Genomic DNA, 19,554 nt, shown 5'->3' with positions numbered 1-19,554 from the left:
CAAGAAAGCAGAGGTCAAAGTATGAGGACACTGGTACTTCCTTCTCAGAGATGGAGGACTTGTGTGGACCAGCCGTAGGCCCAGAGGTCTGTACTGGTCCACCTTTTTTTCCAGTTGAAGTGCATTTGGTTTACAATGTTGTGCTAATTTCTGGTGTACAGAATAGTGATTCAACTACACATAAGTATATATATATTTTTCATATTCTTCTGTATTATAGGTTATGTTCATAGCAGCACTATTTACAATGGCCAAGAAATGAAAGTAACCTGAATGTCCATCGACAGATGACTGGATAAAGAAGATGTGGTATATCTATACAATGGAAAACTACTCAGCCATAAAAAATGAAATAATGCCATTTGCAGCAGCATGGATGGACTTAGAGAGATCACACTAAGTGAAGTCAGTTGTCCACTGGTCCATATTAATCTGCCTCTGAGTTTCTAACCTTAAGAAAATACAATCTCACCTCTCCAAATGTGTATATTTTACTTGAAATAACTTGGTCCTTTATTTTCAGTTCACCATTAAGACTTGTAAAAAAATGTTATGTTGTCAGCTCTTGTCTGGGAAGAATATCATTGTTCTCACTTATCACTGTGAAGGCAGAACACTCTCTACCAGGGCAGAAATTTCCCTGTAAGGTAGGACCACATTGGTTCTTTGACTCGAACTTCTCAAATGGTTAGAGTGAAAAAAACACTTTTCCTTTGAGAGACTTTTACTCCAAAGGGAAGAGAGAGCTGGGTTTCTTTTCTGATTAGTATGAAAAACTTCCAGACAACTCTGCCGCGGTCTCTAACATCTCTGCAGGGGGCCTGAATTATCACAACTTTCTAGAAGCTTGCATCAGGGCAGTCTGGCCATGTGTGTGTGTGTGTGTGTGTGTGCTTGTGTATGTGTGAGATGGATATGTTTTATTTAGCATCCCCAGGTAACAGATAGTAAAGTGTTAAAGCATTGTTTTTTGGGGGCGGGCGGGTGGAGGGTGGTGAGAGGGACAGGAAAGGGTGGAAGAAGCACAGAAAACTTGCTACTTTAATCTGTAAGAGATAAAGCCAAAGGATATGAACCACTTCGTGTGGAAGAAATATTTTTCTCATATACTGGGGATTGGTCAGTCACGGTAAACATTCCGGGGTCTGCACGTCATTCTGTCTTGGGATGTAAGGCGTCCATGTATTGTGGTTTTTTTCATGGGTACAGTTATTCAAAGTACACACTGCCATATTTCATCCCCTCCTGATATAAGAAAATAACAGAATAAGATAATACACAAGCTCAGTAGTCGCCGTGTTCCTATCAGGATATCAGTCCTCAGTGTCAGTGTCTCTACACAAAACAGTCTGAAATGTTCACAGGGGAGGGTCCAGGTCAGTGGTAGAGCATGTACTCAGCACGCACGAGGTCCTGGGTTCAATCCCCAGCACCTCCATTAAGTAATAAATAGATAAACCTAACTATCTTGCCACAAAAGAAAAAAATAGAAAGAAAATAAAATATTCCCATGATAACAAGTTACCTCGAAGAGTTGTAAGGGTTCATGAGTTCATTCATTTGCTGCGATTTCGACAAATGTATGTTTGAAAGCAGTTCTCTAATGCTGGGCACTGAGGATACACGTAAGGAGAAGTCCCTCCTTAGGGGACCTACAGTATTGAAGGGAGAAGGTAAAAAGTAGGTGAGGAGAGGCACTGAAGTGAGACAGGGGTCAGAAGGACGGGCCCCGGCACGTGGGGTGGCTGAAATCCACATGCTTATCAACCTCTTCCCTAAAAGTGAGAAAACTGGGCTTCCCCACAGGCTGGTTACCTGGATACAGTTTAGTGTAACGCATTCATCAAGTATCTAAACATAATAAGACTATTTCTGGATAATTGTGGAAGAGATGCTACCAATGCATATTTTTATGGAGCACGGAGGGAGCCAGTGGCAACAAGAGACCGACCAGAACGCGTTCCGGATGAGGGCAGGGAGGTGACAGCGTGCAATACTGAAGGGGTGGAGGGTGACCAAGGCCCTGCCGCGGACAGGCAGAGCTGAAACGGGCATGTAGCAAGAACGGACTTTCCTCTCAGACTTCTGGTATTTCCATTTGACTGGAGATTGGAAAAAAAAAAAAAAAAACACAGAGCAAAAGTTTTCTCACAATGTTTTGCAACTTCTGCTTCCGGACTCAGTCAGAACCCGGAAGTAGCAAGACAGTTGAAAACGAAAACATTGCTTATTTTTCTTAAATGACAATTGATTTTTTTAACCCACAAAACTGGGTATACGTCATTCAGATATGTTTGGGATTGGGGGTAAATATCTATAGTGAATCTATTTTTATTTTTTTTATTTTAATTTTTTAAATTTTAACCTAGGGAGAAATAAAATCTCGCTTATTTGACTCCAACCTAAACAGAAAATAGTACAACTTATAAAAGTTGAATTTCTTTAATGGAAAAAAAATGAGACAACTGAGGAACCAGCAGTCTGTGAGAATATTCAGTATCAGGAAAAGTTTCTTCCTCCATTAGTAGACTTGGAAAAACTTAATTTTCTGGAAAACTGATTGTCAACACTATGATGAGGAATACAATCCACGTAATTTTTCTCTGTTCTAATAACCAAATGTTTTGGTTATCAGCCCAAACTTTGCTTCCCTGGAAAAAGAGAGATCAAAATCTTGATTCTGGATATTCATATAGCTGTATACAGTAGGTGCAAAACGATCTCAATGCCAACATAGGCTGCATTTAAAATGCTCTATAAACAGAAGACACAATTTAAACAAAATTGGTTTTCCCCCTCTAATTGCATCTCCTTGTTTTGTGCATTTTGCTGTTCCTTCTCGACAGAAGTCTGTCTACTTAAACAATTTTTAGTCACAGGATGTGGCTGCCTCAATTTTTATCTCCATCTGGCACAGCATCACCAATCCATCCGAGCTCTCAGCTCCTACTTCACAGCACCTAAACTTTCCCTGTGAACCTGCCCCCCCCACCACCACGATGCGCATTTCTTGCAAAACAGTTGGTATAAGTCAGGAAACTTGGCGGCAATGAATGGCCAACAAAGTGACCCCGGGGAGTGCAGCGGTGAGGTGGGGGGGCCCTCAGACGAGCACCCGGTGCTGAACAAGGGTCCGATGCCCCTTAGCAGTGACTGCACATGCGCTGCTCTGAATCAGATGCTCATGTTGTTCTGGCAGGTGTCTGGATTCGGGGGGGGTGGGGGGTGGGATGAGGATGGAGGAGGCAAAGAAAGGGAAGCAACCATATCCTTCCATTAAAAACCTGAGGATAAGAGGTATCTCCTTCTTCCCTGCGCAAAAGATGAAACTCCGTCTGTGACCCTTTTCCCTGTGAAACACTTAATGTTTGTTCTCACAGATCTTACCAGAAACAACTGCCCTACGTGGTCTAAGTGATTTTAGGAAGGAACCTGGCTGGTGGACATCTATGACTGAGCGTGGGTCCCTATTAATCTATGAAATAATGACCGACTTGTTGTGCCCTTTGGACACCTGGTAAAAGCACAGATAATTTTTACATGAAAAGAACATTATGCCACGTCTGCTGAAGAAACTTTTGCATTGTTCGTTAAGCCTTCTTAAACCTTTCCAATACCTCAGATCTCATTGCTATGATAAGATTCTCACCTGCGAGTATTTCTGAATATTTTAAGTTGCTAAAAAATATATGTCCCTTTTGGTCACTGTAAACTGTACCCAGCAAACTTCCTGGTGAATAACGCTCTATGAGTCTTTCCTGGTGAAGCAGCATCCAAGAATTAGCCACATGTCCAGAATTGCACAACGTCAGTGCTGGGTGAGTCCCAAAGAGATGATTTCAACTAAACCGCAACTTCTCAAGGAAGGTGGTGAGAGCTGGCAATTTTGCCCTCAAGGGACATTTGGCAGTGCCGAAAGGCATTTTAAGTTGTCATGAACTGGCCAGGGAGGAGGGGTGGGGAAGGGGCATGACTGCGTCTGGTTTGTGAACGCCAAGGGTGCTGCTAAACATGGTGCAGGGCACAGGACCACCCAGTTCTCCCGCCCCAAACCTCAATCATGCCCAGGCTGGGGAAGTAAATGGGCAGTTCATTTCACTGAAAAGGGAACTGAGGCTTGAAGAAGTCAAGTGACTTACCCAACACCACACCTCAGAGTCTCAGCCTAGAGCCAAGGAACTGGTGATTAAGTCAAGATTCAAAACTTGTCCTGGAACGTCTAATCTGATACTCATTCCGTTCTGTCAGGCAAATGGCTAAGGACCTCGTGATGTGGTCCAGGAGGAGCTCTGGACCAAGACCCCTCATTTTTGGTAAAACATAGGACAAATCACTAAATGTTCTTGAGTTTCAGTTTTTTCCCATGTGAAATAGAGGAGTTAACACGGATGATTTGGAAAGTCTTATCATTCCTTTAAAATTTTATCAGTGTGTAAATAACAATGCCTTACACTTAGAATAGCCTCCATATTCCCAAACTCCCTTTCTCTTTCTTCTTAAGCTCCTCTAGGAATCCCAGCCCGGAAAGGAGCAGGAAATATTGCTGCCAGTTCAACACAGAACAGTGTCTTGACCAATATTTGACTCTCAGGAAACAGCAAAGAGCATAATAAAATTCAAAGGCACTATCTCAAAACAAAGTGACAGGAATAGAAGGCATCCTCCTTGTCCATGATTTTAATAGGAAGACAAGTTCTCCTGGTCCTTTTATATCCTGACATAGTAACTTATTTTGACTACATACATGCAACATAAGGAAAATAAAAACAAAAGAAAATGAATGACATAAGCAGCAAGGTGTTGTTACTGAATTAATTGAATTTGTTTGACAGATGCAGGCCATTGATGTATTTCCTGAGATGAAAAGTTCTCCAAAGCATTCGTGGGTCTATAATTTGTTCTTGGTAATTTTAATATTATAGATAAGAAAAATTAACCAGTGTTTGACTGATTTTCATCTCCACACTCATACATTTAGCAGGAGAGAGGGACCAAAGTTGCTGGTTATGTGCTGTATTTTGAAGAATAAAAAGTTCAGTAGATTAATGGCTACCATTGTAAAAAAGAGCAATAGCTGAAAAGAGAAAATGTATATAAATTTGGGGGGTACCAGGCAACCCCTAAGTTCTAATCTTAAATCCTCTTTCATTATAAAACCAGTATGAGAAATTTTAGAGGTCAGATGGTTGTTTCATTCCACAAGCTATTTTTTTTAATCAGAAGAAAATAAGCTAGCTTTTTTTTTTTTTTTTTTTGCAGAAAAAGAATTTTAATCTCGCCCAGGTGCCATCATTATCGTTAACCTCTGGACTTTTTAACATTTTGATGGATCTTAAATCCATTAACACTCCCCAGGGAAACATCTGTGGCCCTAATCCCTTTCAGAGTGGCTCTTACTATTGCTTTCATAAGGAACTTAAAATGTATTTAATAAAAAAAGAGCCATTGAAGATTCTATAATGCACTGTGTGTTAAAACAGCAGATACGAAAACCATGTCAACTTTATCAGCAAACGTGAAGCACGTGTATCTGCAAGAAAGGACGATTAGGAAAGTCAGCGGAAGGAAGTGTTTTCTCGCCCATCAGATCCAGATGTTCAGCCCGTGAAATGGAAGCCTGGAGTGAAAGGCGAGTTATGGTGTCTGATACCCTTCAGAAGTGCTGCTTCTGAGAAAGTTCCTGGGCGAGGAAAGCCAGCGTCGATTTTTAAATGAATTCCATCTTACACTTGTTTTAGAAGCCTCGTAGAACTATTTTCTACATTAAATAAGGAATGGAATAAAGGGTGAATTAAAGTAAAAGGCACATGAATTTTTTTCAGAGACAACATTATGCAAAGCCTTGGATTTAAAATATAAATCTCTACTCTTTTAGCAAAAAGATAGGTCTATGACAAGCATGTTCTTTTCATAAACTGATAAAACAGATACCAGAGCGAAGACTCCACAAAAGCACGGCTTAGTGGGCTGCACTGATTTTTTTTTCTTTTCTTTCGCCCATTGCTTTTTGGCAAATACAGATGTTTCTAGAATAGTTTAATTACAAAACAGGAGTCCACGCTGTCAGTGGCTGAACATTCCTTATTTGTACATTTTGATTCAAAGATTAATATGCACACCATGTCTTGTTTTTTAAATCGAGATTTCAACTTTTCTTCCAGTTCTTCAAGGAGAAGCTAGCGATAACAGCAACAGCAGAGCTGGGGCTCCTTTGTGGTTTTCCAAATGCTTGCGTGAAGGATCCCTGATCTGACTGCATTCCATTACACTTTGTGAAGTGCTTTCCTACTCATTTCCTGCAATCACCCCGTCCTTGGAAATGTAAATATTAAAATTTAGTGTAAGAGAAGGCATTCTATGAAGGCTAACGGAAAGGTCATCCTGGACCCCTCAAGCACAGTGCATTTTTATTGTTGTTGTTTTGAAAATTGCCTAACTAAGATAGATGGGGGAAATGTGTATAGTTAAATTGATGAGAACAGAACACATCTTTAGTCGTGCAATGCTCCTGAAACATAGAACGCAAGAAAATTGGCACCGTTTCCACGTTTGACAGCTAGAGGCATTTTTACTGGTGTTTGCCCGTCTTTGAAGTTCTCCTTGGTTGCATCTGATTTGCTCCCCAGCTGACTGAGGTCCCGGCCTCTGCTCTCTCACCAGCCACGCCCCGCAGCCCCCCGCCCTGCCTGCCAGCCGCCCTCGGCACAGCACCACCTTCTCATCCCAGAACAGGCGTAGTCTTGTATTTCAAAGGCTTTGGCGATTTTCCGCTGTGGGTCACCCTGAGAATGATCTTCCTCTGAGTGAGAACCTCTCTCTCTTGACCCTGCGGATGGACTTGTGGGTCCCATCGGTTTTCTAGTTACCAGGGAGCAAGCGGGCATCGCAGCTCATCATGTGGAGAGGATGCGGGTCCTCTTACTTTGATGGAAAGTCATCTCCTTCATGCTAACATTTATCCTTGGAACAACGGCAAATAAAGGGATATTTGCTTTGTAATTGAGCTGACGCATCTGAAAATGGATTTTTTTTCTCTCCCTCCAACTTACAACCAGATAGCTTTTCTGCATGACAGCAGCTCTGCTTTCTGATTCACTGAGGGCAGAGCCACACGCACGGTTATCCGTCTCCCACAGGCTAGGGTACTGCTTGCCATAAGCTGGTCCTCCTGCTCCCCCTCCCTCCTCCGCTCTACCTGCCCCGCCTTGCACACACGTGGGATGTACCAGGTGTGCTTACACTCGGCTTTATCTCCGTGTGAAAATGCAGCAGGGCCAGGAGAGAAAGTGAGCTGCACAACTTTCCCCCCTGCTGAGCCTTTTCGGCACAATTTCATTATCGAGATTGCAGCAAACTGCCAGAACATTCGACGTGCCCCTTTTTCAGCTTAAGCAAAACACCACAACAGAGACACATTCTCCTTTTCCTCACTGGCTATGCCCTCTCTCTGTCTTTTCCTACGCCCTCCTTCCAGCCCCTTCAAATAGGACATGTCTCAGGGCTTAGGAGTGGGTTCTCGGTACTTCTCCATCTGAACGTTCTTCCAATTTGGTCATATTTATCCCTTGGCTTTAAACCCCTCTGTACATGGTGACTCCCAAAGTCATGGCTCCAGTCAAGACCTAATGAGCCCCACACTCAACTCCAGCTGAGTTCTAGAGACTCCTAGGTGGAGGTCTAATGAGAATTCAAGCATTAACATGCACAAAACAGACCCTTGATTGTCCAAGTCACTCTGTACAACTTCCTGCTTCTCCTCCGGCAGCCACTTCTCCAGCTCCTGTGCGTCTGCCCTTTCTTTTACTGTCAACATTTGGTCCAGATTACCACCCCTTTCTCCCTTCCACCAACTCAGCTGGCTTCTAACTGGTCCCCAAGCTTTGTCTCTCTTCCAGTCTGCCCTCCTCACACCAGCCAGAGCAGTCTCTTCACGCATAGAAGACATTAGGTCATCCTGTGCTTAAAAATGCCAAGCGGCTTCTCCCTCTCCCACTCAGGGTGACTCCAAGCTCTCTCCATCCCCAGCAGGCCCTGCGGGACCTGCCTTTCCTGGCTGTGTCCCCGCTTCCCCGCTCGCCACTCAGCCTCCACCCGCCATGTTGCAAGCACCGTTCCTCCCCTCTGTGCCTTGAACCCGCCAATACTTTTGCTTTTTCCTAAGGACCGCTGCACCTGCCAGTGAAGACGCTCACATGAAACTTTACACTCCTGTCAGCCAACCGGTCGCTTAATGACCCTTCTCCAAAGAGGTCTTCCCTGACCACTCCGTCTAAGCAGCCCTCCACCCAGCCTGGCTGGTCTCTATCCAATCACACTGTTTCATTCCACGGCACCTGCCGACATCCGGAACTTCCTCAGTTACTGATCTGGGTTTCTTCTCTCTCTCTCTCGCTAGGAGGGAAGCTGCATGGAAGCCGGCATCTCTCCTGGCGTCTGCACCACTGTGTCAGCACTTAGAGGAGCAGGGGCTCGAGGAACAGGGGGAGCAATGAGTAAATCTGCTCATTTAACACGACCACTGTTACTCCCATTGTACAGATAACGAAGCCAGGGATTCAAAAGGTCATTCTCTGAATGTTCCCTAATTGGAAAGCTCGGAAGGGAGTCTGGCCAAGATTCCAAAGACTAATTTCTCAAGCGCTTTCAAAGCAGAGCTCGTCTGTGTTCAGCGTTCCTGGCGTCGTCTCTTGACATCATTTTCATCCGTCCCCTGACCCTTTTCTTCTCCTCACCTCCCTCCCTCGTACCATCACTTCCTCTCAGAGTCAAAACTCTGCCCTGGGGTCTCTGCTTTATTTATTTTTTCTTAGCCATTGGATACCTTGATCATGCCTGAAGTATCAATAAGTCAACTCAAAAAATTTTTAAAATGAATTGGTAAAAAGTAGGAAGACAGTGTGTATTAGGCATAAGCTACAATCTTAGTTTAGAAACAAAAAGCAGGCTTGGAAACCCAAGTCTAAGAAGTCTGTGTGGAACACGTGGCCTGAATTACCTGACTGGCAACCCGTGTATTTTATAGCAAGCGAACAATCAACATTGTTCCTTTACTTTCCCTTAAGTTATATCCATCGTGTTCCTGGAGTAGAAAACGGTCTACCTGATTGGTTCACTATGCCTTCTGGATGACTGTGAAAAGATGATCTGGTGTCTACGCTTCCTGGAATAAGATGAGAACCTCATAGATTTTCCATGATCAAAGCCTTTAACAAAGGTCAAGTTACTTCCCTTGTGTTTCAAAAACAAAACAAAAAAAAATTGAGATACTTTGGTAACTTATTCAATGGTTTTCACTTTATGTAATATCAAAAACAAATTAGGTCAGGGAAAATCCATGATTTCCATCTGATCACTCACCTTGAGGCAGACTCGGCCCTGGGCTTTGTCAACCTCCTCCCCAAGGTTATGGCAACACATCACTTTTGCACTGTTAACATGGCATCAGCGTTCACAGTGAAGACAACTTAATCAGAGATGTCTTTTTGCGCTTTAAAAGAGACACATGGTCTCAGGCCTTGCTAAAGATATGGAAATGGCTCAGGGAACAATGGTTCGCTCAGGCAGCTAAATCAAGTGGTTGAGGATCAATGCATGTTTCACACAAGTGACCTCTACGAAACCACCAGCTGCCCCTCAGTCTCGGTGCGATCTGCCCACCGTCATGGCGTCCTGGCCTCCGTGACCGGGTTGTTAAGCTGCCCGCTAGGAAGGCTGGGAAGAAATAGAGCCAGAACCAGAGAGACTCAGCACGGACTCTCAGCCCTCACCCCCCAGCCCTCACTCCTCATGAACTGGGGACCTCGGAAAATGACTGTGAAAGATCACTAAAAACAGGAATTTGTTTGTGCGGTGTGTACTTGTGTCTGCGTAAAATTCTCTCCAAGTAAACCTTTTCTTTGCAGCTGAAACAACAAAAGAAAAAGCTAACCAACACCAGGTGGGACCTCGGCCCATCTACCACTTTCATTTATTCAGTGTCTAAGAATCACCTGCAGAGCTCCGTGGTGGCAACTCCAGTATTCCTATGACCGAACGCCTGCCAGAGCGGTCTGGCTGGCGCGGGGCCCGGGGTGGAGTCTGGCCAGAATAGAGTAGTGGGTTATACGTAGATTTTAGAGGAATAATTTATAATTTGTACAGGATTGTGAGCACAAATAGTTATCTGTTGCAAGGTTTATTATCATTCTGAGGATGAAGCTTATGGCGAATTTGAAAGACTTCACCGCGCTCCCTCCCTCAGCAGCCCCTGCCACGCTGAGATTATATGCTTCACGAGGGAGGACGCGGGGTACGGTGTTTCCAACTCACGGGGCCAGGAGAACGCCCGTAAAACATCTGCTCATGGAATGAGTAAGTGAATAAAATACATTAAGCTAACCCGGTAAAATAAAGTACTCAGAAAGTTTCTAGGTGATGGGTACTGGTAATCTGTGAGATTTTTATTCTCCTACGTACTTATTCCTGTATTTCTCAAATTGCCTGAAATAATCATGGTTTACTTTGGAAAAAATAATGGGACATGCAATTTGATACACAATGTATGATCAAAAGAAAGAAAGAGAGAGGGGACAAGAAATAAAATAAAATGTTAGCAAAGATGTTACACATTTTTTTTCTTTCTTCTATTCCCTGAAATTTTCTATCATGTAGAAATTTTACCATAAAAAATTCACTTAAGCCACAGCAACAACAAAAGGACCACTAAAGTTGTTTTTAGTGAGTTATTAAGTGGTTTCTGTGTACAGGATTGGGCTACACTGACAGACCATGCATTCGATCAGCTCACTGGGGCGTCAGCAGAGGCCCAGTGAAAACCGACAGGAGCTCACCAGCCACTGTGAGAGACAGCCAGGTGAGGAGGTCACCAGTGCATCAGCCACAGGACCATCAAGTCAGAAGAGCACCCGTCCAGGTGCGAAAGGGGTGGAGGACCAGAAGGCGTGCAGGAGGGCTGCCCAGAGGAGGTGACCTCTGAACTAAATGTTGAATATATATACACATACATATTCATATGTGGAATTGAAGCAATCATAATTTGCCCAGTTAAAAAATTGTGGAGGGAAGAAAACACAGTGTGGTCAACAGTTTAGAAGCAGAAAAACATATTTTTGGGGAAAATGAAATTTACAAGAGGAGTATGGAGTACTTGCCACAAAGTGACCCCAGAACAAAGCTGGAGAAATCTCGAGGGATTCAGTTAGAACCATGTGTGCCGTGTAACTGCTTTCATTTTCCCTAAATGCAGAGACTGAAGGAGGATGGTCTGACAACTAATTGTGACCTCACCTGCCCTTGTACACTGAGAACATTTCAAATCTGTGTTCATCTTTCTATTTACTTTTTGTTCCACCAGTTAGTAAGAAGTTGGCACAAGGTATGTAAGTTAATTAGAAGAACGTCATGCAAATGAATAAGAATTAAAACCTAACAATGCTAGACTATATACACAGTCCTATAAGTATTTCTCAGGTGTCCCTTGGCTCCCTGAGAAATAACCCGGACTCTCAAAATCTCAAAAGGAATCTTGCTGAAAGAGCTCACAATCACAAAATGGATGTTACCAATAGAAATATCAACGCAAAATAGATGTAAGAACGGCCAGTACTGCCCCATCTAAAATTTGACAGAAGTGAAAAATTGTATTACATAAATTACATTTTTTGTAACATTGAAATGCAAAAAAGAAAGAAAGAAAGAAGCCAACAGTGGCTAAAACTGCACACAGGAAATGTTGTTTCTGGCTAAATAGAAACATTTAAACCTTCTTGGGGAATTTAGATCTGTATTGTTTCGCAGGGAAAATCACATTTTGAAAGATAATAACCATAAAGGAAAAGTCTCACAGGCATAAACTATAATCAATAAAATGTGATGTGGGAAATAATTGATTCATAAATTTATATATATATATATATTTTTGTTTTGTTTTAGTGGAGGCACTGAGGATGAACCCAGGACCTCGTGCATGCTAAGCATACAGCTGTACCACTGAGCTGTCAATTGATTCATAAATTTAACAGCAATTGTAAAGTTAAATGAAAATTGATGCTGTTGAACTTTAATTCAGTAAAATAAAGATATAAAAATTGGTAATAACTTAATCAGGATACATTAAAATACTCAGGGAATTAAACTGGTATAATGGAGGGTTTTGTGTGAAATCTATTTTCAAGGAAAATTCATGAATGTTGAGATATTCTAGTTAAATGTTTATTTTCATAAATGTTGAGTCAAAACACTCTTGAGATCAAAATCCCAGGACAGGATGCTCTCTATCCCACAGGGAGCCGAGGAAGGAGGCGTGTGCAAAGGTGCGTGTGCCTTTTACGAAGATTATCCTGGTAGGGACTGAAGGGAGACGAGATTACAGGCTCTCGTTACAGTAAGAAACAGTACAACTCTAGCCAGGAGCTGTGATGTGGGTGGATCTATAAACTATTTAAGAAGTAGGATCCAGAGTAATCGGAAAATCCCTAAATAGGAGAAACAAAGTTAAAAGATTTCAAAGATCTAGAAGGGTTTATTCCTCTCTCACACAGCCTTAAACTGTCTTCTCAGACTCTCTCAAAGGAAGAGATGAGATGTGGAATCATGTTTCAATGGTAAGGACCTGTGTGTTGTGATTTCATGGGATTACACAAATAAGATTTAAAACTTTGCCAAGCATCTCGCAGTTTTTAAAGTACTTTTGCAAACAGTATACCTTTTAATGCTTACAACACTTTATAGATGAGGAAACTGTACATCAGAGATGGAAAAATGATTTGGATCAAGATAAAAAATTCATAGAATTTGATTTCCGAAATACTTCTCCACTGCAGCTACCATGGTCTTCTCCAACTTGGAATGGCTCCTGCCTCATTTGCTGTGATGTTTAATAGTTCTTTTATCAGTAAACAAATCATTGCTTTTTTAAGAGGAGATATTTAAAATATGATGACCACATTTATTTACATAGGTGTCTCTAGTGGAAGTAAATTTGTAATACACGAATGACAATCATCTCTTGAACATTGTTGCATGTAGTTATGACTTTATCAGACTTGCAATTATTTACAGGAGAAATTGAAGTTTTAGTAAAGTAACTCTTTTTTTATTGCAGATACTTGCGTCTCATTTTTAACAGGAAATGAGTGGGGGTTTTTTAATCTCTCTCTCTTTTTTTTTTTTTTCAAATGGAGGTTCTGGGGATTGAACTCATGCATGCTAAGCAGGTGCTATACACTGAGCTAGCACCTTCCACCAAGTGTTTGATCTTTAAACACTGTATACTTATGCACCGTAAAAGCTGTTAAAGTCTGTTTGAGCTTGAGTCTTCAGTAAATGATCTAATAAAAGCATTGATAATCTTGCTTATTATCAGAAGTGAATTAACTGAAGACACTATACATGGAATGAAAGAGGCTTAAGTCTTTCACCAACACTGACTGTTTCTGTATTTACACTTGTCCTGGCTAAAAAGAGGAAAAAGGTTTTCATTTCTTTGGTTTTTTTTCTTTCTTGTTTTTGTTGTTAGTCCTGAACACATGATACTCTGTTTATAATAGCCATTCCCCAGACTCTTGACAGACTGAAATTAAAGTAACATTTTGATATATAAAAGAAATACATATTAAAGATTTTAGATGATAATTAGATGTTTTCTAGTCTAAATATTGGCTAGGGCCATGTACGCAAAATCTAATGATCATGATAATTTTTATTTCTGTATATTTCAGAATCACATAGAAATAGATATCATATGATATTGCTAAATGAATAGCCTGCAATATTTTTCTCTTTTTAGACTTTTTTAGTGTTTTATATATATTGCAATATTTTACTTTTTCTTTATCCTTCCATAAGACTATGATCATCATGCATGCCAAAGTCATAACACTCATCTTTTGGTGACAGGTAACTAGTATGTGCTTGGGTATCTATACTGGCAAAATGATTTAAATAAGATTGAAATGAAGTTTAAACTGAGATTAAGTTACATTTCCATGGTCTTTTCTCCTGTCTAAATATTCCCATAAACTTGCAAGATTGAGAAAGATCAAAGTTCTGTGGTAATGAATAAGTTCTATCTCTGTACCAGTAACTTACAGCCACATGGTCTGAAAACAAAACCTTGTCTATATTAAAGGTATGCTTTCATTAACAAAGCCAATCTTCCTGACAGCAAATCTCTGCTCTCTCCCTACTCAGACTGAAATGTGTTACCACGTTATCTAGTAAGAAATGATGCCCAGATTCCTGGAGACTTTCTGTGAGCATATAGTGCATCTTGCAGGGGCGCCATTCTTCCTCTGCCCTTGGAACCCATCCCAGGGCACCACAGCGAGCATTGCCCACGCCAGCACTTGTAAGACTGGACCTGACCCTGGGTTCTTGTCCCCTGGCTTCATGAGCATCCCCTCCCCTTCTTCCTGTGGAGTCTGGATCTGAAGAACAAAGCTGACCCACCAAATGAAATGCCACCTGCAGGAATGTCCACAGAGTAGGTCACAGATAATTTAGGAACCACATTCTTGAATGATGGCTTTTTAAGAAATCAAGAGGCTTTTCCAGATAAGAGATAAAGTCAGGAGATACAAGAAGGAAATAGGAACCAAAAAAAGGCAAAACCTATAAAGATCTAGACCCAAAATTACTGTATTTAATCTTGATGAAATTGTCTAACTGCTCCATCCTCCCATTTTGTCTCTGGCTGATTTTTTTTATCTCATGTTTCTCCCTTTTCTGTCCTTTTCTTCCTGAAAATGTTCTCGTCCTCCTCCTTCTCCCCCATGACTAGAATCTGCAGTTCTGTCCCAAAATGCCCATTACTTCTTCAGGGCCTGGTAAGAAATCAAGTACAGATGATACACAAAAGCGCAAGACAGTTTCTGCCTCCACGAAGGTCCCAATGGCAGTAATGCCCTGATTGGTAAATGATGCCGACAACAAGTTGAAATAGTATGTGAAAAGTGACCAGGAAAGGCGATAAAGAGTATAAAATTTCAGTGGAGATGTTTCATGGCAAAAGTGATGAAAGAGAATTTTCGAGGGGAAATAGGATTTGCACAGAGCCTCAGAAGTCTTGAGGAAGTGCTGAGAATCAGCCAGGGGTTGAAACTACCTCCTACTTGTTCTATTTTGGTCAATCATTAAAAAAAAAAAAGAAGAAGAAGAAAAGAAAAGAAAAAAGAAAAAAAAAAAAAGAAAGAAAATTAAAAAAAAAAGATCACGCCCAGCTCCTGGCCCTGCGCATTGCCGGACTCAGTGGCAATGAGTTTAGCGCATACACCAGAAAATAAGAAGATATTAGAGGGGCCTTTTCCTCTTTTACTTAAGTTTAAAGCTGTGGGTGTGAAAAGAAATACATGTGACTTTGGACAGATTAGGAAACTATTACAATTCTGCCAGTGAAAAGTGATGAAGGCATGAATTAAAGCAACAGCAGTGGGGATGAAAAAGGGAGAAAGATTTTAGAGGTTATTAAAAAATAAAGTGATAGTCCTCAGGGAACATTTAAATATATATCTCAGATTCTCTCTCTCTCTTTCTTTTTGCAAAAACACAACACAACAAAACAAGATTCAGTTTAGGAAAGAGGGTAGGCTCCCCCCCCTGAGGGGTGACACTCTGGAGACAGAGGACCAGGACCATTAATATGCACTAGGTGATGATAAGGAACTCTGAATGCAAGAAACAGGCTAAAACTGGCCAAAGACTGACGCCCACAGAATCCCAATATTTAAAAGTAGACAGTATGGGGTGGGAAGGGATAAGTTCGGGAGTTTGAGATCTGCAAATGTTAGCCACTATACATATAAAAACAGATAAAAGACAAATTTCTTCTGTATAGCACAGGGAAATCTATTCAATATCTTGCAACAACCTTTAATAAAAAAGTATGAAAATGAATATGTATATGTACATGCATGACTGGGACACTGTGCTGCACATCAGAAACTGACACATTGTAACTGACTGTGCTCCAGTTAAAAAAAAGTAGATAATATGGAGAACCAGCAGATCGAGGACAGACAGACCAATACATACACATATATGTACCTGTGTGTGTGTGATGTAACACACATGTAGTATGCAGGATCTGTAACTCACACAAATGTAACTAGTATGTCTATACATGTGTGTGTGTGTGTGTGTGTGTGTGTGTGTGTGTGTACGAACAGGGTGGAAACATCTACATTGTCACACTAGTTAGCTGTCCCGGGTGAAAGGACACCAAGCGGCCGAGCGCAGAGGGAAGATGCGGCTCCAGCCGAGTGCTCTGACCCTGGGCTCAGTCACAGGAGCGCAGAGGGAAGATGCGGCTCCAGCCGAGTGCTCTGACCCCGGGCTCAGTCACAGGGAACCAGGGAGGAAAGGACGGCAGACCCCTGGGCTCCCCTTATCCTTCCTGTAACAAAGCGCACTTGAAACTCTAGCGACGATGAGGATCCCAGGCAGGTTTGTATCAGGAATACACTTTTTAAAACATCAGTAAGTAACCATATTCACACCCCCAAGTCTCTACATTGTAGAGAATCCAGAACTTTAACAGCATTGCTCACCAAATTCAATTCACAGTTAGAACTGGATGCCTGTGGTATGCAAGGCAAGGTGCATGTTTGTAACATGAGCTATTTCTTTTCTGTGTAGATGAAAAAATGCAAACCCAGGTCCAGGAAACGGCTCTTAACCGTTATGACTCATAATTCACAGCACTCGTGTACTCATGGCTGTCATGTTATGAAGTGGCAGATTTGCCTGGCCTGGCACCTTTACTGGAGGCAGAGATCACTCGTCCCTGCCTGCACTCTCAAAACCATCACTGTCCCCTAGAATTATTGGGAAACATTAAACAAAGTGTTGGTTTCCAGTTATCGCCGCAAAGAAGCACAAAGCAAAGAGACGACCAACTTTTATGTAAAAATCAACCCACCATTGTTCCTGCCCTGGCAAAGCTGAACTTGGGTCTTGACCGGATTTGTATTTTAGAGATTAAATAACACATCTGAGTCGCGCATCAATTTATCCCTTGATGTCTCTCTACATTTGCCCCTATTTCTTTATGCCTTTAGAACATACAATATAAATTTGATGTCCAGGATTTCCTATACACACTGAACTCAATTTCGACACATTAGAGTAAACATATTCCAACTCATACACTGCTAATAAAAATATATAATTTAAAGAATTAATAACTTTCAAAATTACATATTGAATCACAAAATAGCTCTCAGAACTTAAAAGTATGATAAACAAGATTTGCACACTCAGATAATTATGCGTATATATATTTTTTCAAAAATAAGTGTATATCAGGAAGACTATTGATGCCTTTTAGAAAAATGTTTGCTGTCAATATTTATATGAGCAACTGAAGTTAAACTCTGTCTTTCAAAATGAATCTATGTATATCTACCCATTTATTTATAGTATAAATTATTCAGCAAAATTGGTTTAATGGCTTCTAGGACATTTTACTCTCTTATTTTCATTATAAATTCAAAGATATTTCTTATGGTAAACATTCTTGGTAGACTGAGTTGAAATTTCTATGATGGTTTGCTCTGTGGCCAACAAAATATTTTAGTTTTTCTTTATGTTCATTTAGAAATGTTTTACAACAGTTACCGAGTGGGAATTTTTAGTGGAAATTTATTCTGATCTGTGATAATACACAGATTATCACCCTATTAAAATGATTACTCTTTATCATTTTTTGTTATGATAACCAACTTTATCAGAATGACAACTTGATAAACATTTTCTGTCCTGAGACAAAATGCTGTACCTATGTAAAAATTTTTAATCTGTCTTCTTCAGTTACAGAAAAGGAAAAAACAAACAACAACAACAACAAAAATAAACAAAAAAACACGATCCACAATGCTTTCTACTGTCCTTGGTTACATAAAATATAAATCAACAATGTAGCACGCTCAGAAGACAGCTACTGTCCTGGACCTTGGAGTGGACAGGGAGCGATGGAAAGTCAAAAAGAGATTTCAAAGTGAATTACAAGAAGCAAGATATTTTTTAAAATAATTTTTCCTGTTTTTTAAACTTACTTAGAAATCTACAAAACTACCATTTTAAATATCCTTTCAATAATAAAAAATAACTTTTAGATACTACACCATAAGGAATAATAATAAATATCAACCAAAATACACTCATCGACCCAAACTGAAACCATTCAAGAAATGTCCATTAAATAGACCATAACTGTATAAAGATCTCAAATTTAACAGGTAGCAGAACATCTGCTTAGTACATTTTCCTATAGAATACAGCATTTGCATGATTCTTAAGAGTTTAAGTATTTTTATCTCGTTAAGGCTGTAATATTTACCCATCACCCAGGAAGGGCGGTGGCCCCATAAGAATTTTCAAAGCAAATAATCATTGCAACAACCGTAAGGAACCAAAAACCTTGATTTCAGATACATTCAGTCATAAGAATTCACAAAAAGTGAATATTTAATTAAAATACCTAAGTGTATTATTTTAAATTACCATATAGTGAAGTCCTCAATAAAGGTTTTCAGTCACAATCAAAATTTGAGGAAGCAAACTGCTGGTCAGAAAGGAGGAGGGCTTATGTGCAAGCAAAGCCGTATTATGGCTTTTTTGAAAATGCATTGTTTGTTAAGAAAGAAAAAAAACAAAAATACACTTTTTTTGTCATTAGAATCTACCTCTTGCTCAAACACATTTGTGTCATTTCAGGATAAGGTAACAGTGTTGCTTTGGGGCTATCCTTGAAGAGTTTGTAAACCAAGATACAGAGAAACAATGTTTGCCTTTTAAATTGTGAGTTCTCGGCCTTTTTAAACAGAAACAATGTGTTCTTCTCATAACAAGCCATGCCTCTCTGAGCTCAAATAACCTTGACCCTTATCCAGCGGCTCTGTCACCTCCAGTCACCAACACGCAACTGATTTTTCTATTTCAAACCAATGTCCTTCCGCCAAAAAAAAAAAAATGATAATAATGTTAATCAGTAAGCAAGCGTGAGCTGCCTCGTACTCACCTGTAACCAGCACTGCGGAGTCCAGCGAGGCAACGCCGAGGGCCAGGAGTTGAAGCCACAAATACATGGTCATATCTGGAGATCAGCCGTGTTCCCGGGAACCAGCATGCGTCCGTCTGAAAGGCAAAATAATGGTTATCTCCGTAAAAGGTCTTCTCTGTGGAACCGAATCAAACAGTAAAAGAAAGAAACGCGTACGCTGCTCTGGTGTCTTATCAGACGGGAGCGATTCCGCCCGCTGTCGCCCTCAGAGCTCAGCGCCCGCCAGCGGCATGGGCTGCGAGGCACTGCGTCAGATTCGGTTTCACCAAGTTCTCCAAAAGCGCTGCAACGGGGCCTCTTGGCAGGAAGTGGAGAAGGTTGTTCAAAGTCACTGCAAAGGCATCTTACTTCCTCAATTCAAGTAACTAGACTGAGTTAGTAGGCCTTAAAACGTTTTCCCTTCAAGGAAGATGTGCCTTAAGTATACAGCTAACACTCCCATGAGGTGGTCATTGTAACTTTTTAAAAGTAACACCTACTCTTCCCCCCAAAATCCA

At 41.0% G+C, this 19,554-nt stretch overlaps 1 protein-coding gene across 3 annotated transcripts in view; it reads right to left on the bottom strand.

Moving 5' to 3' along the window:
• PTPRC (protein tyrosine phosphatase receptor type C) overlaps positions 1-19,309 on the bottom strand; it is a 101,708-nt gene extending 82,399 nt beyond the window's left edge. For all 3 annotated transcript variants that reach the window (XM_072948787.1, XM_072948788.1, XM_072948789.1), the window contains exons 1-2: positions 19,214-19,309; positions 19,016-19,131 (exon numbers count right to left, since the gene is read on the bottom strand). In XM_072948787.1, coding sequence (XP_072804888.1) covers positions 19,016-19,088 — 73 coding nt within the window. In that variant the 5' untranslated portion in view covers positions 19,089-19,131; positions 19,214-19,309. The remainder of the gene's footprint in view (positions 1-19,015; positions 19,132-19,213) is intronic.
• Positions 19,310-19,554: the final 245 nt, after the last annotated feature.

This window comes from Vicugna pacos, chromosome 23 (assembly GCF_048564905.1).
Source record: "Vicugna pacos chromosome 23, VicPac4, whole genome shotgun sequence".
Classification (NCBI taxonomy): Eukaryota; Metazoa; Chordata; class Mammalia; order Artiodactyla; family Camelidae; genus Vicugna; species Vicugna pacos.
This window is presented reverse-complemented; position numbering and strand designations above follow the sequence as displayed.